The sequence below is a fragment of the Erinaceus europaeus genome, chromosome 21 (assembly GCF_950295315.1).
Source record: "Erinaceus europaeus chromosome 21, mEriEur2.1, whole genome shotgun sequence".
Classification (NCBI taxonomy): Eukaryota; Metazoa; Chordata; class Mammalia; order Eulipotyphla; family Erinaceidae; genus Erinaceus; species Erinaceus europaeus.
Window position 1 is genome coordinate 1,389,790 of NC_080182.1, and position 26,359 is coordinate 1,416,148.

Sequence of the window (26,359 nt, forward strand, 5' to 3'; positions counted from 1 at the left end):
TCTGAGTCTGTGAGATTTTTATCTGTTAATGCTTTTGTCTCAAAGGATTCCAAATTACATAAGCTCAAGCTCCAACAAAAGCAGAATTACCTCCCCTCCGCCAGATAAGTGTCTGCTTTAGTAACTAGCAAGGAATCATCTGCCTTATAAAAGACAAAGTTTGCATGCTTGTTGGAATCATCTGCCTTTTAAAAGACAAAGTTTGCATGCTTGTTGGGTTTTACTCTGCCTCACACAGTGTATCACTAAGAGAAACTTCCCCCATGTGGATGTGAGATGGAATGGAAAATGTCCTTGGTTCTCCTTTTCCAGCAAACACAGTGCGTGATTTCATAGGGTGCTCCTTCTCTCAGCAAAAGCCTGAAGCCCAATGGGAGGGGTAGCATATATGTTGCCAATTTCTCCAGTTCCTTTGACCCATGAATCCAGAAATGGCAGTCACCGAGGCTGACAGAAGGAAAGAGAGAGCAGGCAAGGCTTTGAGGCTTTACAAGGCAAGTCTGTTAGGAGCAGAGAAGCCCTTCCAGGAAGGAAGGGGAAGGGAAGCCCCTGCCCTCTCAAAGAAATGAAATGTCAGGTTGGGCACTGACACTCCATGGATGGGAATGAGGAATATGGAAATGAGTGAGATCCTTCCCCCAAAATTATTATTATTTTTTTTTGCGGAGGAGTCTTCCAGGGAGGTGCCCATGCTGAGAATGAGCCAGGCCTTAGAAAGAACTCCATCCTCCCTTCCCCAGAGCCCTTCCCCACTAGGGAAAGAGAGAGACAGGCTGGGAGTATGGATCGACCTGTCAACACCCGTGTTCAATGGGGAAGCAATGACAGAAGCCAGACCTTCCACCTTCTGCATCCCACAGTGACCCTGGGTCCATACTCCCAGAGGAGTAAAGAATAGGAAAGCTGTCAGGGGAGGGGAGGGGATACGGAGTTCTGGTGGTGGGAACCGTGTGGAGTTGTACTCCTCTTGTCCTACGGTTTAGCCAGTGTTTCCTTTTTATAAATAAAAAATTTTAAAAAGAAAAGAAGAGAAAGAGCTCCATAGTCTATGTCTTCACCTGGCTGGAGGTTTCACAGGCTGTGTCCGCATTCACTCAGTCAGCCCCTGATACAGTCCTTCTCAAGGTTGTATGGAGATCTTGTCCTCTACGCATCTGGGTATGCGGCAACTTCTGCAGTTTCATGAGTGTTATCTGCTTGGCTCATTGAGCACCTGGAGCATTGTGTCTTCCGATGACATGGGAACCAGAGTCCTGGTCTGCCCAGGCCCCTCTCCTGGTCTATTGTCACTATCCCTTTCTGCCTCACTTAGAATCTAAAAAGAAAGACCTGGCATGTTGTCTAAAAAGAGAGAATTCTCCTCACTTTTTTGTGGGGTGTGTGTGTGTGTGTGGGTGGTGTGTGTGTGTGTATGAGTGTGGTGTGTGTGGTGTGTGTCATGGTATGTGTGTGTGGTATGTGTATGTGTGTGTGTGTGGTGTGTGTGTGGTGTGTGTGTGGTTTGTATGTTTGTGTGAGTGTGGTGTGTGTGAGTGTGGTGTGTGTGTGTGGTATGTGTGTCATGGTATGTGTGGTGTGTGTGTGTGTGGTATGTGTGTGGTGTGTGTGTGTGGTATGTGTGGTGTGTGCATGTGTGTGTAGTGTGTGCATGTGTGTGGTGTGTGTGTGTGTGTGAGTGTGGGATGTGTGTGTGGTGTGTGTGTGGTGTGTGTGAGTGTGGGATGTATGTGTGGTATGTGTGTGGTGTGTGCATGTGTGTGTGGTGTGTGTGTGGTGTGTGTGTGTGTGAGTGTGTGTGTGGTGTGTGTGTGGTGTGTGTGTGTGGTATGTGTGTGTGGTGTGTGTGTGGTGTGTGTGTTATGTGTGTCATGGTATGTGTGTGTGGTGTGTGGTATGTGTGTGGTGTGTGTTTGGTGTGTGTGGTGTGTGCATGTGTGTGTGTGTGTGTGTGAGTGTGGGATGTGTGTGTGGTGTATGTGGTGTGTGCATGCGTGTGTGGTGTGTGTGTGAGTGTGGGGTGTGTGTGTGGTGTGTGGTGTGTGTGTGAGTGTGGGATGTGTGTGTGTGTGTGTGTGGTGTGTGTGTGTGGTGTGTGCATGTGTGTTGTGGTGTGTGTGTGTGTGTGTGAGTGTGGGATGTGTGTGTGTGTGTGTGGTGTGTGCATGTGTGTGTGGTGTGTGTGTGAGTGTGGGACATGTGTGTGGTGTGTGTGCAGGGGCTGTTCCACTCCAAACCAGCTTTTTCGGAGGGAGTGATAGTGAAAGATACCATAGCATGGAAACTTCAGTCCAACTTAACACCTGTGTCATTTGTAACCCTTTGGACTCCTAGCACAGAGTCAACTGTTTGGGAGATTCTGAATGAATCTGCTCTACACCACATGGCAAACTCCTCCCTGAATCTATGCCCATTCACTAAAAGTGCGTGTCCTCAGGCATATTCTAGATTTCTTCATCTCTCAAAATATAGGATTATGTAGAAGTTGCCCCCTGAGGATGAGATTGCATGTCTATAGATTTGTTCTTAATGTTTTCCATACAGTGTGAGGAAATGAACCTGAGACCATGCATATGTAACATTGCTGAGCCAACTCAACTCGATTTTTTACCCCTAATGATCGGAGATTAGAGGGCTCTGAACTCCAGCTGCATCAGCATCCAGAGAGAGGAGGAAAAGGAAGGGGACATATGGAGGTAGCTGTGATGTCATGAGTGGCCTAGCGGGAAAGAGAGGATGGAATCAGGAAAGAAGGGCAGATAGTTGTAGAGAATATGGTTGGCCCGTGTCTACAACCTTAGGGGAGCTGTGGCGGATACCGGTGGGGAGATGGAGGATTCAGAACTCTGGTGGTGGGAGGGTGTGGATTCAAACCCCTGTCGACATGTAATTCTGTAACGTAAAAATAAATAAAGTAAAATAAAAAGTGTTCACTCCGTAGTTTTTGAGAGGAAGAAAGAGAAAAGAGAAAAAAACAAAACAGGCAGAGAGAGAGAGAGACAGCACAGCGCCTCTCCACATCGCTCGGCTCTGTCCGCGGCGCTCCCTCATGCTGCGGGATCCTGATACAGAAGTTGGATGCTTTACCAGTGAGCTGTCACTCAGCTTCTATTTTGATACAACTGAAAGAATTTTCTTGCTGTTACTGTATTTGGCCCTCTTGTCAACACTGGGAGAACACGTTAACACCATTATTTGCATTTTGAAGTTAAAAAGATCAAGGATCAGAAAGATTCGATGTCTTTACAATCAAGACTAGAAGTCAGGAGCTTTTGATCCCTAATCCAGGAATCTTTATTCTTCCATAGTTTATAGAAGGAAAATGTAGGGCATCTATCTGTCTTAAGAACATTCTTTTTTTTTAATAATACACATTTAAAAAAAATTTTTAATTAGCGATTTGATATTCATTTCCAAAATTACATGGCAACAGGGGTATAATTCCACACCGTTCCCACCACCAGAGTTCTGAATCCCAAGTCCCTCCATTGCAAACCACCACGGTTCTCCCAAGGTTGTATCTCTACAACTACCCGTCTACATATGCACATATTTGCCCCCTTTTTCTTGCAGGCCCAGTCCTCTCTCCCCTCTAAGCCACACATCACCCTATTATACACCCAAATATTTCTTTCTTTTTCACTCCCTCTCTCTGAGACCTGAATAGAGCTGGAGTTCAGAGCCCTCTTTTCCTCTTCCTTCTCTCATTTCTCTTCCACTGGAAGCACAGTTCAACGTTGGTTTTGGAGTGCAGAAGGTAGGAGTTCTGGCTTCTGTAATTGCTTCTCTGATGAAAGTGGGTGTTGGCTGGTTGATCCATACCCCCAGCCTGTTGCTCCGAACATTCTTAACAACTTGGCGTGGATAACAGAAAGCTGCAAGTCAGTCAGTACTGAAGTGACCACTGACCACATGGATATGGGGAGGGTACAGATTGAGCACTGACACTCCATAGATGGGAGTGAGGACTATGGAAGTGAGTGAGATCCTTCCCCAAAAATTATTAAATTTTTTGGAAGAAAGGGGCCAGGTGGTGGCACACCTGACTGCGCATACATATTGCAATGTGCAAGGACCCAGGTGTGAGTCTCCAGTCCCCACCTAAAGGGGGGAAGCTCTCCGAGTGGTGAAGCAGGGCTGAAAATGTCTGTCTCTCTCCCTCTCTACCTCCCCCTTCCCTCTTGGTTTCTGGCTGTCTCTATCCAATAAATAATTAAAATATTAGGGGGAAAAAAAGAAACCCATTGGTCATATCACATGCAGGTAAAAACACAAGGAATATTTTTAAATCACTGAGTATGCAAGGATATCTCCACATGTAGACTAAAGTGTGAATTCACTGTTGTTTGTTTGTGAAGCCCAGTTTTCACACCCCAGCACCACACAAGAAGGCCACTGCACCAAGGGAAGCTCCAGTACCATGGTGTCTCTCCCCTAGCTTTCTGAAATTAAAAAAAATAAAGTAAGATAAATTGACCCAGGAGCAGTGAAATCGTGAATGTATAAGACCCACAAATCGAAATACTTCATATGGAATCTCTGAAATAACTTAGGGGAGACATTCAACCCCGTCCTGCCTCAACCAAAACCTCACAGCAAAAATAGAACGTGACTTTCTCAAAATCGTTGCAGGAGGTCACACACATAGTCTCCTTGGGACTGAGCTACAGGTAACGGGCTCAGCTGTTCTAGCGTTCTAGGTGTGTCACATTCTCATTCTGTCATGAGACACAGCAGGTCTTGTGGCCTCTAGGAGAGGGAAATAGCAGCCCTCCACATGCTGGAAGCTGCCCTCATCTGTGAAGTGAGTACAAGCACGGCAAGTGATTTCACACTGAGCAATAACGCCAAATGAAGGATCCTATCCTCCCGCCAGAGCACTTGAGGCAGAACTGTGTGCTCTTAGCAGATACATGAGAGAGTCAGGTCTCAGGGATGCTGGGTGCTGGGAAAGCTGTGTATTCCTTCTGGGGAAGCCTGGAGACCATGGGTGTCTGTTGGCCAAAGAAAAATAATGAGGCGCTAAACCCCTTTCCTGTTGTACCCAACAGAGGGCTTGTCAAAGAGATTACTCACTCTCTGAAATAGCAAGCTGACTTTTCTTAATGCAATACTTTCCTTTTCTTCTTTCACTGCTTGTTAATTTTGTTATTTATGCTCCCATTTTGCCTGCTTCTTCATGCACCTAGCCTAGTGGACCATGAATCAGGAAAAAGAGAATGAGTGAATAACTGAACTTTCCCCAGGCACTGACCTCTAGGCCTGACACATGCTAAATCATCACAAACTCCCTGGGAGGTTGGCACTCCCTATCCACACTGAGGAAATGAAGGCTGAGTAAAGCCGAAGAAGTTCTCCTTTTTTCTTTTTTTAAATTGCACCACTGTGATTGCTGTGTCTCGGTGCCAGCACTACAGATCCACTGTTCCCAGAGGCCACTTTTCCTTTATTTTTTCCTTTCTATTTTTATTTAATAGGATAGACATAAATTGAGAGGGGAGGGGAGATAGGAAGAGAGAGGAAAACAAACAAACAAACAAACAAACAAAAAACAGAGACACCTGCAGATCTATTTCACTGCTCATGAAGCATCTTCTCCTGCAACTAGGGATCAGGGTCTCAAACCCAGATCCTTGCACATTTTAGCATGTGGACTTAGCCACGTGTGCCACCCCAAACCCCTCTAGATAGTTTCCTTAAGGCAACATACCTAGCAAATGGTGGAACAGCAAATCAAACACAGATTCTTTTGATTCTCAAGCTCCTTCTGTTCTTTTCGCTTATTCTAATAGTTTGTCACTACATAGAATAAAGTATGATATAGCTAGCCTCTAGCATGTAAACTCAGGCAGTGTTGGTCTGCTTCTAATTCTGCTTCTAAGACCCCTTTTGTTTCATTGGTTTAATCCCCCCTGCTTAACACTGTATTCTGTTTACATAACCACTGTTAACTAAGCACCACCCTGCCTGCAGGGCATTGGTTTAATCCCCCCTGCTTAACACTGTATCCTGTTTACATAACACTGTTAACTAAGCACCGCCCCCTCTCCTAATACACCCTGATTTTCACCAATCTCTTTTTGCTCCACCTTCTCTAATCACAATCCTGTCCTTATATATATATACACCGGCCAAGTAGGGTGGAAACAGGATGTGACGTAGAGAGGGTGGAGCGAAAAGACAGTGGTGGAAATCAGGATGACTACGAGAGGGGGCGGAGCAAAAAGATACTGAAAATACCAGAAGAATCAACTCCTGCCTTGTTGGTCTGCTTCTAAGACCCCTTCTGTTTCATTGGTTTAATCCCCCCTGCTTAACACGGTATTCTATTGACATAAACCACTGTTAACTAAGCACCGCCCTGCCTGCAGGGCATTGGTTTAATCCCCACTGGTTCATGATGTCTTTTTGCTTAGTTAACAAGGCAGGAGTTGATTCTTCTGGTATTTACAGTGTTTTTATTGGTGATTTAAGATTATTTTACAAAATTAGCAGCTTACCAAAATATTTTCACACCCACAGTTGGTGCCAATCAGGAAAATGAGCTGGGGGCCAGTTAATGTGCCATGCCACCACTGAGTGGCCTCTCTAGCCCAACGTTTTGATTATTTAGAGAGAGGCAGAGGCCGTCAGAGAGAGAGGAGAAGCATCATAGCATTGCTCTACCATCCGTGGAGCTCACCTGGTATCACTGGTGTCCCCATGTGGTGTTGGGTGTCCAATTCAAGGTCTCTCACAGAGTGAGGCATGTGCTCAATGGGGTGAGATGTTTCCTGTCCCCTAGTTTGTTGGCTTGTTTGTTTGTTTTGGCTGTCAGGGTTATTGCTGGGGTTCAGCGCCTGTGCAACAAATCCACTACTCCATCTTTCTTTTCTTTCATTTTCTTTCCTTTCCTTTTTTTTTTTTTTCTTTCTCTTTTCCTTTTACTTAATAAGACAGAGAAATTGAGAATGGGGAGATAGAGAGGAAAAGAAGGAAACACCTTTAGCTCTGTTTCACTGCTCATGAAGCTTCCATCTTGCAGGTGAGGACTAGGGGTTTGAACCAAGGTCTTTGCAGATGGTAGTGGATAGACTCAGTCAGATGCACCACCACCCAGCCTTTCCTATTATTTCTTTAGGTTTTTTTGTTATTTGCCTTATTCAAAAACAACATAGGAATTCGCTTACATAAGAATTCTCAAGGTTTACATAGTGAGTTTACTCTAAATACAGCATGGCTCTTTAGAATCAATGGATCTACTTCCCAAAATGATGATCTTACACATTTAGGACAGAAAGGTGTCCACTGCTGGTTTTTTTTTCCCCTTCCAGGGTTATTTATGGGGCTCTGTGCCTACACTACAAATCCATTGCTCCTGGAGGCCATTTTTATAGCCCTTGTTGATTATCATTGTTGTTTTCATTATTATTGTTGTTATTCTTGTTGAATAGAACAGAAAGAAATGGAGAGAGGAGGAGAGACAGAGGGGGAGAGAAAGATAAACACTGCAGACCTGCTTCACCACCTGTGAAGCGACCTCCCCCCTGCAGGTGGGGAGCTGGGGGCTCGAACCAGGATTCTTATGCCGGTCCTTGTGCTTCCTGCCATGTGCACTTAACCTGCTGTGCTAACTGCCCAGCTCCCCTGGTCTTACCCTTGGTCTTACCACCCTCAGTCATGTTAAAGCTAACCAACTGTCCAAGTCCAGTGGTTACCCTTGAATTTCATCACAGCTTTTCTCGCAGGCATTTTATCTTCTTTATGAGTTAGAAGACCATCAGATCTCTGTGAGGTCCTCTTCATTGTCATGTGACTTTTCTTTACTATATTTCTTCCCCTCCAAACTCATGATCATCTGTTAACCCCATAACATCGTGCTTGTATGTCTATAATTGAGGCAAGGAATTTGTGACCCCTGAAGGAGTCTTAGGCTGCCCTGGGCCCCAATCTTCATCTCCATCCTCCCTCAGAGCAAGGGCTACAACCACATCAGTCACCTTATCAAGTCACAGAGTTCTGGGCTCCAGCCCCAGAGTTTCAGATTCAAAGCTTTTAGCCAAAGAACCACTAGTTTGCATTTGGAAGTCTTCAAGTGAATGGGGTGTTTATTACCAGTTGGGACTCTCTCTGAGAACCACTGCTCCAGAGTCTTAGGGAAGGAGTGCTGGTGAGTCTTGGACAGTGTCTTCTTCTTAGTTATGAAAAAATTAATTGGGGAGATAATTACCTGGAGAAATCAGAATCATTGTTTCTCCTCTCCACTAAATATAGACGCACGAGACTTGGTATTCAGACTGTCTTCCTTCCCTCGCACAGAAGAAGATTAGGATTTTGTCAGCCTCAGTGGCCACCAGCTGCTAGTCATCAATGGGAATTTGGGTCTTATTGGAATGGGCTAGACTGGATGAACTCCAGTGGACTCTGGAGTGTGACAGCACAGAGGCTGTCACCCAAACCCAATTTCGTGCCCACACTGAGACTCCACAAGATGGCATTTTGGTGCCTAACAGCTAAAACCCTTGTGGTGTCAAGCACAAGGTTACATCCCACAGGAAACAAACTAAACATTCCAGCAGGCAGTACATTTTCTTTCTGCTTCTCACTTGAGACGCTTTCCTCGACTTCGCAGAATTTCTCCAAGCAGAAGCCATGTGAGTAGTGAATGATGTCACATAGTAGATGCCACATCACGGCTTCCGAAGACTGACAGGGAATCCCGGGAAGTAGTGCTGCTGCTGTCTGTCTCTCCTGCTCACAGGCAGGTAGGATTCCTGTAGCTTAGCTGTGGGTCAGGACGTCCTTAGTTCTCCAAAGAGAAAATAATGAACTTCCTGCCCTTTTCTATCCTATCTTGGGTATGTAAGTCGTTGTATTAAATTTAGAGTCAAAGAAAATCCTTCTGCTTTCTCTGGACTGTTTTCTGAAGAAAAAAAGGAGAGAGAATGATAGAACTAGATTATCACTCAGGCACATCTAGCACTGAGGATCAAACTTGGGACCTCATGCCCCTCGTGCTCTACCCTGTCCCACTGTAGCACCTCCCCCAGCCACACCTGCCTGCATTCTAATGATCTTTACAGGATGCTTTCCATACACACACACACCAGCCTCTTCTGATCTCATCTATGATTCAGCACAAAGCAATTTTCTCACGCACGCAGCCACAGACCATAGCACCTGTCTAAATGTACCCCAGGGGAGTAGCCCCCTTATGTCTACTTAATTTAAAAAAAATTTTAATATTTATTTTCCCTTTTGTTGCCCTTGTTGTTTTTCATTGTTGTAGTTATTATTGTTATAGCTGTCATCTTTGTTAGACAGGACAGAGAGAAATGGAGAGAGGAGGGGAAGACAGAGGGGAGGAGAGAAAAACAGACACCTGCAGACCTGCTTCACCGCCTGTGAAGCGACTCCCCTGCAGGTGGGGGGCCGGGGGCTCAAACCAGGATCCTTAGGCCGGTCCTTGTGCTTTGTGCCACATGCACTTAACCTGTTGCGCTACCGCCCGACTCCCATGTCCACTTAATTTTAAAGATAGTTTTCCAAAGATTTATTTAATGATGATTAAGATGAACCTGTGCTTATAGACCCTGTTCTACACACATCCATAGTAATGTGATACCCTGCTCACTCTGCCTGATTGCAGGGGAAAGAGCCAGAGATACAGGACTAGATGGGGAGTCTACTGGTATGGACAAGCTGAGTTGCTTGTCCTAGTGGAAACTCTTAAATCGAGACTGATACAGGACACTGGGATCCCAGTTCACTCCACCAGCGTACCCTGAACCTGTCTTTCTGTGCCAGAGCCGCATGTGCGCCCTTTGAAGGAGCTAATCCAGGCTCTCCACTGAAGTGACCCTGCCCCCGTCTCGTCTCCATACAGCTTTCATTCTAGACACTCCCCCTTCTCATCAGCTCAGAAGACTGAGTGTAAATATCTAGTCTGAGCCATCCTCATGTACACGTTTGTGTTTGTTTTTTTTTTGCAGCTGCTCTGTCCACCACCTGACCCTTGTCTTCCCCCTGTAGTATCTTGCTGTACCTTTCAGTGATCAGCAATCTACATGCCTTCCATACTTGTCTCAGCCATGAAGTGTCAGATTCTGTAGCTTCATGAGTGGAATTACCTCTAAGCTGAAAGGCCAATTTGCTGAAGTCAAAGAGCCAGAAAGTCAGCCCACCAAAGAATGCAGAAGCCCCTAAAGTAATCACCGACCAGATACCTGTCAAAGAGAAGTGGAATTATTTGTAATAATCACTGTGACAGTTTTAAAACTTATAAAAATTTCCCATTTATCTTTGTTTTAGCTGCTTATAAGACTTAATCACTGAGGATCATTAACATATTTATCTTTATTTTTATTTGGGGGGATTGATGGTTTACAGGGAATACAGTTGTGAGTACATAGGGGAAATTTCTCAGTTTTCTGCAAAACGCTCTCACCCCCAGCACCTGAATATCTTTTTCTGTCCCCCACCCTCAGATCTTTACTTTGGTGCAATACACCAACTCCAGTCCAAGTTCCATTTTGTGTTTTCTCTTCTGTTCTCAGTTCTCAATTTCTGTGAATGAGGCCATCCCATATTCATCCTTCTCTTCCTGCTTTTTTCACTTAACGTGATTCGTTCAAGTTTTATCCAAGATGAGGTGAAGAAGATGACATCATCATTTTTAATAGCTGAGTAGTATTCCATTGTGTATATAGACCACACCTTTGTCATCTGTTGTTGGACACCTGGGTTGCCTCCAGGTTTCGGCTATTACAAATTGTGCTGCTATGAAGATAAGTATACACAGAATTCTTTGGATGGGTGTGTTTTGTTCCTTAGGATATATCCCCAGGAGAGGAATTGCTGGGTCATAAGGTAGGTCCATTTCTAGCCTTGTGGGAGTTCTCCAGACTGCTCTCTGCAGGGGTTGGGCCAGTTTACATTCCCACCAGCAGTGCAGGAAATTCATTAACTTATTTTTAACATGATACCCATGTCATGCTATAAATGGGAATGAAGCTAGCTCTTCAAGCTTATGTAATACACTGGTTCAATTTTCGGTACACTGTTTTTTTGTTTTTTTTTTTTAGAAAGACAAGGTGGGAAGTGGATGGGAGAGACAGATACAGGACAGCACTCATATAGGTGCTGTCGTTAGTGCTCCCATGTGATGCTGGGGGTTTAGCCTAGGCTCAGGCATGCACTCTGCTGGGTGAGCTATCTCTCAGTCACTCATATAGGTGCTGTCGTTAGTGCTCCCATGTGATGCTGGGGGTTTAGCCTAGGCTCAGGCATGCACTCTGCTGGGTGAGCTATCTCTCAATCACTCATATAGGTGCTGTCCATGGTACTCCCATGTGATGCTGGGGGTTTAGCCTAGGCTCAGGCATGCACTCTGCTGGGTGAGCTATCTCTCAGTCACTCATATAGGTGCTGTCGTTAGTGCTCCCATGTGATGCTGGGGGTTTAGCCTAGGCTCAGGCATGCACTCTGCTGGGTGAGCTATCTCTCAGTCACTCATATAGGTGCTGTCCATGGTACTCCCATGTGATGCTGGGGGTTTAGCCTAGGCTCAGGCATGCACTCTGCTGGGTGAGCTATCTCTCAGTCACTCATATAGGTGCTGTCCATGGTACTCCCATGTGATGCTGGGGGTTTAGCCTAGGCTCAGGCATGCACTCTGCTGGGTGAGCTATCTCTCAGTCACTCATATAGGTGCTGTCCATGGTACTCCCATGTGATGCTGGGGGTTTAGCCTAGGCTCAGGCATGCACTCTGCTGGGTGAGCTATCTCTCAGTCACTCATATAGGTGCTGTCATTAGTGCTCCCATGTGATGCTGGGGGTTTAGCCTAGGCTCAAGCATGCACTCTGCTGGGTGAGCTATCTCTCAGTCACTCATATAGGTGCTGTCATTAGTGCTCCCATGTGATGCTGGGGGTTTAGCCTAGGCTCAGGCATGCACTCTGCTGGGTGAGCTATCTCTCAGTCACTCATATAGGTGCTGTCCATAGTACTCCCATGTGATGCTGGGGGTTTAGCCTAGGCTCAGGCATGCACTCTGCTGGGTGAGCTATCTCTCAGTCACTCATATAGGTGCTGTCCATGGTACTCCCATGTGATGCTGGGGGTTTAGCCTAGGCTCAGGCATGCACTCTGCTGGGTGAGCTATCTCTCAGTCACTCATATAGGTGCTGTCCATGGTACTCTCATGTGATGCTGGGGGTTTAGCCTAGGCTCAGGCATGCACTCTGCTGGGTGAGCTATCTCTCAGTCACTCATATAGGTGCTGTCCATAGTACTCCCATGTGATGCTGGGGGTTTAGCCTAGGCTCAGGCATGCACTCTGCTGGGTGAGCTATCTCTCAGTCCAGTTCTAAACTTTCCTGAATACCAAATGTAGTCATGTATAAATTCTTATGTTCTAAAATTAATTCTTATGTTCTTAAAATTCTAAATGTATAAATTCTTATGTTCTTCAAAGTGGAAAAAAATATATGGAAATAACTCTTAAAGTATCCATGTCTACAAAGGTCAGAGGACTAGGAGGATCTATTTTAAAGTGAAAATAATTATCTGATTTAAATGTGGAAGCATGGATGATTTTTAGCACTACATCCATGGTGCTCTGTGTTTTATAAAAGGAATACATATCACTTCTGTAACCAGAAGACAACGTTATGGTAAATGTCCATGACAGTACCTTGACCTCAAAGAGCTCATATTCAAACATAGAAGTATGACACAAATGTCTTAGCCCTTTGAAGAACTTTTGCATGTGTAATTTGGCAAATCTGTAGGGAATCTAGTATGGTGAAATATTTGCTGAGCCTGCACTGGCTGTTAGGTTTTTGAGAAGACATTCTGCATATACTACTGCAGAGACTAAATCCCCACCCTGCTCCCAGGGAGGGAGATTTGCTTACCTAATCTAATCCTGATCTTTTCTAACACTATTTTTGGTTACAGAAGAGGCCTGGGAGTACTTGAAGCACTAATAAGGAACAAGTTAAGGAGGCAGCATATCAACTGCTGAGGGTTCTGACACTCCCCCCCCCCTCAAGTCTAGATAGAATCTCTTGTTCAAGCCTAATTGGAGAAAGAGAATGTTTTTATTTTGAATTAACCAGATAGCATTTGGGGGAGAGACAAAACATTAACTGCTTAGGCTACAAAGTGATTCCCAGCAGTCTTGAATTTTCAGATTCAAGGGCAAAATGAGAGCAGCTATGAATTCATGAACTTTGTTGGGGATGAAATGATACCCTTGGGGTTTTCCCAGACTCCAGGGCAGTTGAAGTGAGGCCCCAGTGAGATTCCCACCCCCACCCCTTCTTTTGTGCCTCCCCATCAAAGTCCGGCACACAGATCCAAGCCAATTATCAGAAAGATAGGAATAAAGATCCTCCAAGCTGCTCTTTCCCCAGTGAGGTTCAAACCAGGAAAACCAGCATTATAAGCTCATGGTTGAAGTTCCAGTAGCATCAGAAAAACTTGAGCTGGGGAGACAAAGGCCATGCTGAGTTCAGAGTGGCGTAGGAAGGAGTTAGCGCTCTTGGTCTCTGCTCGAATCCTCCCAAGGGGCATAATTAACACTGCCCTCTTTCACTTCCATAGGTGTCCCTATGTTCGGATGATATATTTTGCACTCTTTTGTTGATAGCATCATGTTCCTAGATAACATTTACTAAGCTCTGGCCATGTGCCAGCCATCTGTGAGCTCGGTGCGGTAAATCAAGTCACCACTATCACCTTCATCACCACCTAGAGCACAGGCCGAAACTGATGGGGACAAACTGAAACAGAGGCATTTGGACCTAACTTCTTCCCTGACCAGAAAGTTAAACTACCTCTGGGCTTCCATGTCATAGACTTACTGAGGGAACAAAGACCCAAATCCTATTTAGATCGTCCCTTTTCACGTGCGATCAGTTGAAAGGCAGAAAAAAACACTCAAGGAGATGGGTGACCTGGTGGCATCCCCAACATTGTGTTTGATGGCACCACTATACCTGCCTGCCTATTATGCCAGCTGCCTAAAATCTGGCATTCAGTTTGTAAAACCCTTTGCAGACTGGGGGGAAAAAAATGAAGTTGCAACTCTCCTAAATGCAGCCACTGTAACACTGTTCACAGCAGAAGTGCTCTTTCCCATGGACTAATAAACTGACTATGATATCTGAAAGATCACTGTCTTCCAGTTCAGGAAGGCCTGTCACATTCACCCACAAATGGACACCCTGCAATGTTTATCTAAAATGTACCCAGACTAAAAGGTCTGAGGAACATTCAGAAATAATAGACAAAATATAAAGATCATCCTGTATTCCACCATTAAACAGTAACTGCTTCGTATTCTAGTATATATTCTTCCAGATCTCACATATATGCATAGGTACTGCAAACCAATATTTGGTCATTTTTGCTGGGGTTTTTTCCACATAAACTAAGTATGTCATGTTCATTCTTCAGTGTTAGTGCATGCACTTCTACATAATCAATTTTAGTTATTTACTTGTATTGGCTTAATAATAATTGAGAAGTCCATTGGACAAGAGGGGTACAATTCCTACCACCAGAGTTACACATCCCATCCCCTCCATTGGAAGCTTTCCTATTCTTTATCCCTCTGGGAGTGTGGACCAAAGATCTTTATGCAGAAGGTGGAAGGTCTGGCTTCTGTAATTGCTTCGCCGCTAGTTATGGACATTGGCAGGTCGATCCATACTCCCAGCCTGCTTCTGTCACTGTGCAGTTAATTCCTCTTACCTGATTTAACACTCCTTCCTCCTCACCTTCTGGCAACTACTATTTGTTTTTACTTTTTTGGTTCAACAGTTTTGTTTTTTTATCTCCTGCCTATGAGCGATATGGCTGTTTTTCTCCAAGCAGTGTATTTCACTTAACATAATACCTTCTACACCCATACTGCAAATTGCAGAATCTCACGTAGCAGCGTCATACTCAGTGGCATATACATACTGCATCTTCTTTATCCACCTATCTGTCACCAAGAGTTGAGTAGGCTGTTTTCAAGTTTTGATTATTGTGAATCATGCTAAGGTAAGATTGGGGTACACATGTGTTTTCAAATTTGTATTTTTTGTGTTCTTCAAGTCAAAGCACAGAAGTAGGATAAGTGGATTGTACAGCACCCCTGGAATAGATATCCCCTAGTGTCTGGACCAATTTACATCCCCACCAACAGTGCACCAGGGTCCCTGCTCGCCAAATCCTCTCTAGCCGTGCGTCTTGTCATTTGATAATAACCATTGTCCCAGATGTGAGGCAGTATCTTACTGCTGTTCTGAACTGCATGCCCTTAATAATAAAAAAAATGATGGATATCTTTTCATATACCTACTTTCCATTTGTGTGTCTTCTTTGAAGAAACGTCAGTCTAGATTCAACTCATTTTTCCTTTATCACTTTACTAGGGGATATATGGACGACAGTATGGTTGTTGGCACACAGTCACAATATCCTGCCATGTAAAACTGCATTATTTCTTTGAATGTTTTATATATCAACTCCTTGACTCATGTATGACTTGCAGATGTTTTCTTTATTCAGGCCGGGGGTGGGGCGTTGCTTGCACTTTGCTGAAGATCTTCCGCTTTGCAGACATTTTTCAGTTTGATGCTCTCCCACTTGTTTATTTGTACTGTTGATTTCCTTGTCACTGGAACTGAATCCCCAAAGACTTCTCTAAGGCCAGTGCTAGGGAACTTATCTCCTATTTCATTCTTTGAGTTTTATAGTTCTGTGTCTTACACTCAAGTTTTAATTCACTGTGAATTCATTTTGGTGTTGATAACGATCTAGTTTCTTGAATCTTCTGCCTAATGGGTGACTAACATTTCATTGCCAGCTTCACTGGAGATAAGTCATAGCCTGTCAAAGGTGGTTGTTGACTTGTGTCCTTGACTTGACAAAAGGTTCTGCCCTGAGCATGGGGTGCTTGGAGGTCTCTCTCTCGACTGGCACCTCGTAAGAGTATGGGGTGTGGAAAGGAGCCAGCCTCTGACAAATATCTGGGCCGGATCATTTATAATGATGATAATGATCCATCATAAACATAGATAATTTAAAGATAGATCATGATAATGACCCATCATAAAGATAATTTATACTCAAAGTCCTTCGATCTCTCTTTGAAGCGCTCCCTCCACTCTATCCCTTGCTAATGAAGTCCGGGAAAGGGTGAGAACCTGTAATTACACTTGAAGTAATTAGAAGCCTGCTTAATAGAAAGCTGGAGACAGGAAGTTCCAACCAGGAGATTACCCACTGCTCCTGTCATTCTGAATCATTCTCCCTAGAGCGGGCTTTTTATAGGCCCCCACTGGGAAGTGAGGACCGCACTAGTTTTCCTATAGAACAAAATGCTCACATGTTGCAAGGCCTCTTTCCCAAATGGCTAAGAAAGCCTCAGCATTGTACCTTTTTTAGTTTCCATTTAGAAATATCTAAACCGGCAGAGCAGATTCATTTAAAAGCCCTTTTCCATAAATCTTTTAATCTGACTATATCGGACTAAAATGGTCTACGTGCCTCTCACTTTCTGGCTCCTTTTTTCTCATTTTTAATATACATGCAAATCTCCTGGGGAAAATCCCATTAAACCGCTGATTCTGATTCAAAGCGTCTGAGGTGGGGTCTAGATTCTGCATTCGAGCGGACCCCCAAGCCTTGCAGCTGCTCTGGGGGAAGGAAGCCACACAGTGAGTTGCTTAAAAGAGCCTGCTCTCTATCCTACAGCTGCCTTCACTTTGCTCCAACCACAGGAACTACTGCAGATGGCTAAAGTGAATCATGAAGAATAAATAGGATTTGCTGGTTGGCAGGGGAGAATGGGGGGCGGGGGATCTCAGAAGTTTGTGTTCTCACAGTTCTAGGGAGCAAAAGTCATAAATCAAGATGCCATCAGGTGCATGCTCCTTCCAAAAGCTCCCCAAAGCCTCTTGTCCTTGAGTGACTACTACTGGCATTCCTGGCTGGTGGTTACATCACTCCAGATGTGCAATCTCTTGAAATCTCTTTTCTCTTTCTTCATCTTTCCTCTTCTTCTGCATCTGTGTTGTCAAATCTAACCTCGATTCCCTCTTATAAGAATACTTGGGACTACATGGAGTGCTCACCCCAATGATCCAGGATACTTATCCCATTTTAAGAACTTTAATTTAGTTCTGTCTACAAAGACATTTTTGTTATATAAGATAATACACACCAGATTCAGGAAGTAGGAATTAAGTGGGGCCACTGTTTAGCCTCACAAAATCAACATCGCTAAAGATTTTTATTTTGCCATACAGATCAACTTTTTCAGGTAAGGTGGGGGGAGACAAAGAGGGAAAAATACCACAGCATCTGAACTTCTTTCGGGGGGGAGCTTAAACTGGATCGCACACATGGCAATGCATGCACACTGTCCAAGTGAGCTATTTTGCTCACCCAGCATTGCTAAAGGCTTGGAGTCAGCGTGTAATGTAACACAGCCAGGAAGCTAGACTCGGGGAGTAACTTGCCAGTGTTCTTACTGTCTCTCTCATTCATCCTGTCTCTTGGGAGTCCTTTGCTCTGACTCTTCCTCCACCTCCCCCCAGCATCACCTTTCTCCTCTTCACCTGGTCAGTTACCCTCTTCCATAAGCCTTCAGATCAGTAACAACTTCTTCCGATGTGCCTTTCCTGACCTCCAGGGCCAGGCTGGTCCCTGTCTCCTGGCACAGTACTGCCAGTCTTTGCAGGGCTGGTTTCTGGTACACATTCTGTGTGACTGTCTTTGGGAATACAGCCCCGTTGCCTACCTGGTGTTATTTTATATTCTATACCTAACACATAATATAGACTTCATAAATATTTATTTACTTAAGGGACAAATCCTAGTTTCATTTCTAAGGAATCGTGCATATCGATCTGTTCACACTGCCATTAAAAAGTGTTGTAGATTAGGAGCTAGGCAGTGGCACATCAAGTTAAGTGCACATATTACCATGTGCTCCCTGCCTGCAGGGGGGACGCGTCATGATCAGTGAGACAGGCCTGCAGGTGTCTATCTTTCTCTTTCCCTCTCTGTGTCCTGCACCTCTCTTAATTTCTCTCTGCCCTACTCAATAAATAAAAATAAAAAACCACTGGCTGCGGGGAGCAGTGGATTCATAGTGCCAACACAGAGCTGAGCCCCAGCGATAACCCTGGAGGCAAATAAAATAAATAAATAAATAAATAAATAAATGCTATAGGCTGATGAATTAAACAAGAGTTTGACTTTATCATTGTTACGGAGACTGGAATGCCAAGGTCAAGGTCAAGGTGACAGTAGAGTTGGCTTTGCTGACCTGCAGATAGTGATCTTGTAGCTGGCGCCTCATCTAGTAGGGCACACATGTTCCCATGCAGGTGGACCCCAGTTTTAGCCCCTTGTCCCCACCTTCAGGATGAGTAGTTTCATGGCGTAGTTGAATTTCCTTCTCTCTCTCTCTCTCTCTCTCTCTCTTTTTTTTTTATCTTGCCTCCAGGGTTATCACCGGGGCTTGGTGCCAGCACTATAAATTCTCCATTCTTGGCTGCCAGTTTTCCTTCTTCTTTTTTTTCTTTCTAGTTTTATTATTATTATTATTATTATTAGATAGTCTGGAGAGAAACTGATAGATGGGGAGATAGACTGACACTTGCAAACCTGCTTCATGGCTCATGTAGTGGACCCCTGCAGGGCGGTATCAGGGGCTCAAACCCGGGTCCTTGCTCTTGGTAATATGTGCACTTAACCAGGTGTTCCACTGCCAGGCCCCATCTCTCTTTCTTGCTCTACCTCTTTGTCTTCCTCTCTGCCTCTCATCATTTATTAAAAAAAAAAAAAAGGAGGGGGTGCTTTCTAGTGCTAATGGAATTACACAAGCACTGAGCCCTAGCAAAAATCCTGATGGCAAAAGAAAGAATAGAGAGAAAGACCTTAAGGAACTACCATGGGGAAGGGGCATCCCCTCCTATCTTGTAATTTTGTAAATCACTACTTAAAATTTTAAAAAATTCTAAGACTTTTAAAACCAAAAGAAGCAGAGAGCGTGGAGTACCACTCTGCCATGTATGGTGCTCTATTTTGGTTTTGTCTTTCTTGTTATGTGGCGGCAGGGCTAGAAGCAGGGCCTCAGGCACACAGGGACTGTGCTCTTTTGCCGTCTCCCCAGTCCCATAGAGATATTTTTCATCTGCTTACCACCATGATCTCACTGTAGTGTCTGACACTGAGAAGATGTTCAATAAATATTTGTTGTTTTAATAGAGCCCAAGAACAATTTCAAGAAGGAAAAAGAAAAGAAAAGAAAAGAAAAGAAAAGAAAAGAAAAGAAAAGAAAAGAAAAGTGGAATCTAGAGATATTTTTCAGTAGAAGCGGTTTCATGAAAAATGACTGGCTGGTCTTTGAAATGACTGCTGGAAATGATGTTGAAAGGAAGGCCAGCTAAGTATTGCTTGTTGAAATACTGACTCAAATGTGTCTCATTCTGCCTTTGTTCCCATTCCTGTCCAGCATTCATTTGAATGAAACAGTGGACTTTCTTGAGAAATGAGGAGTGCTGTTAGAGCCCTCTCTAGTTCACAGAGGAAGAACTGCTTCCTCCCCAGGATCTGCGTGTGAGTGCTGAGTGCACATGTGGGAACTTAGGGCGACATAATGGTAATGTGTCCCCTCAGGTCCCATTTTTCAAAAGGGGGTTTCAACTCCCATTTTCGCTCCTCCTTCACCCTTTTGTTGACTAATGAGAATTGCAGCTGTGACCCCAATACAGGGTGAAAAGCCTCAGAATAGAGGACTTCTGGCAAGTGCATCCATCCCCTTTAACTTGACACCAGGCAAAGCTGGCTGACCTCACATGGCATCTAGGACCAGGGTGAGCCCTTGACATTCGGACTTTCTTATCCTCTGACAAGACCTAAGGCCTTGTTGAGCCTGATGCAGTTGTTTCAACTCTCAGAACACAAACAGAAGTGGAGTTTTGCAACAAACCATTTTATTTTCTCTAAAGATCACTGCTCCAGATGGGCAACCCTACTACTTTTGCCTAAAAGTTTTAAGAATGGCAATTGCAAGTTCTTGTTGATCATTGTCACAATGAAAGATTTGAGCTCCCTAATTATTATTTATTCTTTGGAGCTGGAATGGAAACCTGGACTTTTTTTTGACTGCCTGCCTGTTTGATTAATAATACCAAAATTTGTAGGTTATAGTGTTAGCAATAATATATAAAGTGGTCACTAAAACAAATGGCTTATTAGTCAATTTCATGTTCCCTTCAGAAACTGTTTTTCTCTCCCCACGCACACACAAACTTTATGCTCAATCTTAATGAAAGACTTTTCTCTGTGTGCTTGTCTACTTACTTCCCACTTACTGTCTTCAACCTAGTCTATTTTATGCTCCAAATGTGAATGTATTCTTTGTCCCCAAACTAAATATCCTCTTCCTGTCTCTTATCTCAGTGAAGGACACAAAGAGCTGATCCAGTGATGAATCTGTGGTGCCTCACTTTCTCAGTATACTTAAATCATTTCCAAATTCTGATTATTTCACATCTAAATATGTTATAAATATGTTGTAGACTGGCGGTGAGAATGTTTTTCAGAAAATTGAGAAATTTTACACATGTATCAACAACTGTATTTACTATAAAGACATTCATTCCCCTAATAAAAAAATTGCTTTAAAAATAAAAGTAAAGATAGTATTAAGTATATATCAATATAAAAGTAAAATGCAACTAACTTTAAACTTCAAAAAATAGAATAAATGTATGTTCCATGAGGCCAGATATTGCATCTGGTTGTCTGCTACTCAGCACCAAACTAGACGTAAAAATAAAGGCTAAGTAAATATTTGAGAGTGAATAACACATCTGCCATGCAGTATGTACTCCTTGAATGGGAATTCCCATAGCTGTCATTGTCTTCATTATTATCATCATCATCATCATCACCATTTTTTAAAGAAAATAAATGTTCCTTCCTCTTCAGAGTATAGCAGACTGAATATCAAAAGCAGTCTCTAGGTCTGCTTGACTTGGGGAAGTTCTCTGGATGTTTTGCTTTTGACAGTAACACTTCCTTAGTCTCTTTATTGCTCTAACTCAGAGAGAAAAATATGCAAGCACATCAGAGAATAATTTTGCCTCTCTGCTTTTCACTTCCTATCTTCCTGTTACATTTTAACTATTGAGGCATAAGAAAAAACCCTCGTAACTTGACAGATTTAGAAAAGTGTATTATTTCATAACTTCTTGAATTGAGGGTATATGTCTGGGTCTCTAGATGAAGATCTCTTGTAAATTGCCATCAAGGTTCAGTTTATTCAAGAAAGACTCAAGCAAGCCTCTCCTCCTGTTTGATTTGGGTTTTAATGTCTTTATAAATTTTAATTTCTATTAATGACTTAAATAATGATTTATAAGATTTCAAAATCTTAGAGTTAGAGTTTCACAATGTACTCACCATCAGGATTCTGTGCCCCACATAGTTTTAATTACCTTAGTTCTCACAGAATCTAAGAAGCAGTTTTGTTTCATTTTTTGCTTTCATTATCTATATTCTACATATGAGTGAAATCATCCAGTAGTTACCTTATACATATTAACTTACTTCACATAGCATAATCATCTCCTATAATTCTAATATTTTGCCCCAAAGGATACAGTATCATCTTTTATAATTATTAAAAAGTATTCCATCAAATTCATATCCCACAACTTTGTATGTGTCCAATGATAGACATTTGAGTGGCTTCTATACTTTAGGACTCCTATTTTGACTGGACTACTCTATAAGACTCTTCATGGGAGTCGGGTGGTAGCACAGAGGGTTAAGCACAGGTGGTGCAAAGCATAAAGACCGGCGTAAGGATCCTGGTTCAAGCCCCCACTCCCCACCTGCAGGGGAGTAGCTTCACAGGCGGTGAAGCAGGTCTGCAGGTGTCTGTCTTTCTCTCCCCCCTCTGTCTTCCCCTCCTCTCTCCATTTCTCTCTGTCCTATCTAACAACAATGACATCAACAACAATAGTAACTACAACAATAAAACAAGGACAATAAAAAAGAATAAATAAATAAATACTAAAAAACTATTAAAAAAAAACATAGTGGTTTACTCCCAGCCCTAGAAAAGACAAAGAGAGAATAAGAGATAATGAGAGAGTTGATATTCAAAATAGAAGCTACAGCTACTTTGTAAGCCAATTTCAGAAGTGATAACTCTTGGATTGTGTTCATGAAAAGCAAATAGCTATATCCAGTCCCCCACATTACACAAAGGTGTGAATAGGCACCATGAGGCAGAGATCAGTTGGGGTGATATTTGAGAAAATCAGCCTACTATGACAGGAAACTTAATTTCTCTAGACAGGAGCACAACTTTCACATGATTCTTTCTAGCCATGTGAATCATGGGTTGCATAGTCATCAAGGTATATCCACACTTTATCAATGTCTGTTTCAAAAAAAAAAAAAAAAAAGCGGGGAGGGGGAGGAGGAAGAAAAAAAGGAAGAGGAATGGAGTAGGTTCTGACAAGAATAACTGCCAATATGATGATAATTTTGTTTGTCATTGCACATTCTGCCTTGACACGGAATCATGGCAAAGACACCAATTATTCCTATTGACTTGCCTGAGCATCAATTTCCTGATGACTTACTTTATAGCCTCCTAATGATTATATCAAAAATAGAACTCCACCAGTTATAGATATATGGGAGGTATATTTAGACACTAGGTTTCTCCTCCTTCCTTTACCTCATCCCTCTCTCAGGGTTTTTGGTGCTGATTTGAGGTCATGTCTGGAACTTTATCATTTTTTTTCTCTGAATGTACATATATCACATTGTTCAATTCATGCTGATACAAATGCCACAGCAACAATTAAGTTACCTTCTCATTGACTGAATTATCTATAGTTCCTCATGCACATTCCCTCTTATATCAAAAGCCATAGGAGTTAAGAAAGAAGGGGGTAACCCGTATTTAGGAGAAAGTCACAGAGAAACTTTGAAAGGTAAATGGATATAGATTTTCATGTGGTTTCATGTAGAGTTATGAGTAGAGAAATTTGTAAAGAAAACACTTAATGATAGATTGGTAGGTAGATGACCAATATCTCTACCTTTTGTTCTCTGTTGTACAGATTGTTTCCCAGAGAAAGCTGTCCAAATCCTTGTTGAAGCATGGGAACACAGCAGGGAAATCCTCTATTACGGTAAGTCCTCTCTAAGCAGTCAGCTGGTAGTGCCCAGATGGATGTGGCCCATCCAAATACATCATTTGGGAAGTAATCCCTAACCTAAACTTTTGGAAGTTGAAACCATAACTACTAAATTTTTCTTTTCCTTCTTGCCAATGCAAAGACAGACAAGGACTTGAAACAGAGGTCACTCACTTCTGCTTAGCATTTCTGCAATATATACACGTATGTTTTATGAGAGAGGGAATGGTGGAGATGGAATTGTCAAGTATGTTAAGAATATGAAATTGTCTCAGATTTTCAAGTCATAGAAACTACCTACCAGGAGATATCCAGAGTCAGGGCTACAGAGTAGCAGCAGCTGCATTTGCCTCTTCTCCTCTCCCTGATAAACTAGGAATATCAAAGAAGTTCACCTGAGACTGCAACAAGATGAGACTAGGACTACTTTGGGAGCCATCCAAGTCACTGGAGTGAGTGATTAGGTAGAAAAACATACTTATAGGTAGAAAGCCCTCAGGATACCATAGCCTACAGGGAAGAAAAATAACAAAAGAGGCTTTAACAGCCACTGTGCTATTAAAGTTATTTATTTCAGCTGTTCAACTGTTCCTGTTCAACTTAGGAATTGAGATAACATTGAAATAACTGTTTTCACAACTGTGAAATCTTTAAGTACCTTACTTAGACACAAGTCAATCCAGGTAAGAGTGATCAATGGACTGAAAAATACTGAGAGAAGGGCCTCATAACACACTATATATTATGCTTAAACCAAGAAGAAAAATTGGATGAATGGACCAGGACAAAAGTCCAGATAAAATCCCCCCAATGGTAGAAGCCCATAAGAATGAGGACAAAATCCAAACACTAATTGAGACATTAGTCACGGTAGTGAAGAAAGAGTTTGAAAGAAATGTCATAAGAAATGGGAAAACAACAAATGAGACTCTGAACAAAAACACTATCTGGAGCTTATTAGAAGGCTTAAGGCTGAAATAGCTGAGCTAAGAACACAACTAGCTAACCAAGCTAATATACTATCAGAACAGGGTAACAAAATACCTGAGCTACAGAAAATAGCAGAAAGGAAAGAGAATAGAATAAATGAGGCAGCAAACATAATTAGCAAGACAGAGGATGAATTAGGGATAACTAAGAAAGAGGTAAGAGATCTTAAAAAGAGGCTAAGAGATACTGAAAATAACAACAGAGACATGTGGGATGACATAAAAATAAATAATATATGCATTATATGCCTACCAGAGGAGAAAGTGAGGGAGGGGAAGAAAACATTCTACAGGACATAATAGATGAGAACTTCCCTAGTCTAGACAACATAAAAGACATAAATGTTCATGAAGCCCAGAGGATCCCAAACAGAATTAATCCAGACTTAAGACACCAAGACACATCATATTTAGAATGAAAAGGAATAAGGATAAAGAAAGGATCCTGAAAGCTGCAAGAGAAAAACAAAGAGTCACTTACAAAGGAAAACCCATAAGATTGGCAGCAGATTTCTCCACACAAACATTGCAGGGCAGAAGATAATAGCAAGATACCTATCAAGTGCTCAGTGAGAAAGGCTTTTAACCAAGACTACTGTATCCAGCTAGACTGTCATTCAGCCTAGATAGAGGCATAAAAACCTTCTGATACAAGCAACAGTTGAAGGAATCAACTGAAAGAAATTCTGAAAGGTCTCCTATAAGAAGTCAGATCACCATAAATATACCACATATCAGAACACTCTAAAAATCTATAATAGTGATATTAAGATATCTTCAATCTAATGATATTAATAAATGCCAATGGCCTGAATTCACCTAAAAGGCACAGAGTAGGAAGATGGAAAAGAAAACACAACCAACCATATGTTGTCTATGGGAAACCCACCTAACTCAACAAGACAAACACAAACTAAAAGTGAAAAGATGGAAAACAATCATACAAACTAGCGGACCACAAAAAAGGGCAGGAACAGATATTTCCATATCAGACATGATAGACCTTAAAGAAAATTTAAAAAGATAGGGATAGACATTACTTAATGCTCAGAAGATCAGTCAGTCAAGAGGACTTAACAGTTATCAACATCTGTGCACCCAATAAGAGGTCATCTAAATACATCAGATATCTATTAAAAGAGCTACAGCAATATATTAACAGCAATAAAGTAATATTAGGGGACTTCAATACCTCACTCTTTCAATTTGACAGATCATCTACTCAAAAAATCAATAAAGAAACGAGGGAGCTAAATGATGAGATAGATAAACTAGAACTATTAGACATTTTCAGAGTCATTCATCCCAAGAAACTGGAATACACATTCTACTCAAGTCCACATGGATCATTGTCAAGGATCGACCATATGTTATGCCACAAAGACAGCATCAGCAAATTCAAGAGCATTGAAATCATCACAAGCATCTTCTCAGACCACAGTGGAATTAAACTAACACTTAACAATCAACAAAAATTAGTGAAGGTCCAAAAATATGGAAGCTCAACAGCACACTACTTAACTATTGGTTCAAAGAGGAATAAAGGAAGAAATCAAAATGTTTCGAGAGTTCAATGAGAATGAAGACACAAGCTATCAAAATACTTGGGCACAGTTAAGGCAGTACTTAGGGGGAAATTCATAGCCATACAAGCACATGTTAGGAAACAAGAAAAGGATCAAATAGAAGAACAAAGGAACCCTAAAGCAACCAGAAGGACAGAAATAACTAAAGTTAAGGCAGAAATAAATAACATTGAGAATAGGAAAACCATACAAAAGATCAACAAAGTTAAATGTTGGTTCTTCGAAAGAGTGAACAAAATCAACAAACCTTTAGCCAGACTCACAAAACAAAAAGGGGAAAAGACCTAAATAAATCAGATTGGAAATGAAAAAGGAGATATCACAACAGACACCACAGAAATCCAACATATCATGCGAGGCTTCTATGAACAACTATATGCCACCAAGCTAGAGAACCTGGAAGAAATGGACGATTTCCTAGATACCTATAAACTTCTAAAATTAAATAAAGAGGAGGATAATATGAACAGGCCCATCACAGCTAATGGAATTGAAACAGTTATTAAAAACCTCCCCAAGAATAAAAGTCCTGGACCAGATGGTTTTACAAATGAATTCTACAAAACCTCCAA

At 42.4% G+C, this 26,359-nt stretch overlaps 1 protein-coding gene across 3 annotated transcripts in view; it reads left to right on the forward strand.

Annotated features, from left to right (window-relative positions):
- The window catches only part of CPNE4 (copine 4), a 732,756-nt gene that overhangs the window by 561,121 nt on the left and 145,276 nt on the right, over positions 1-26,359 (forward strand). For all 3 annotated transcript variants that reach the window (XM_060180243.1, XM_060180244.1, XM_060180242.1), the window contains one exon: positions 23,135-23,206. In XM_060180243.1, coding sequence (XP_060036226.1) covers positions 23,135-23,206 — 72 coding nt within the window. The remainder of the gene's footprint in view (positions 1-23,134; positions 23,207-26,359) is intronic.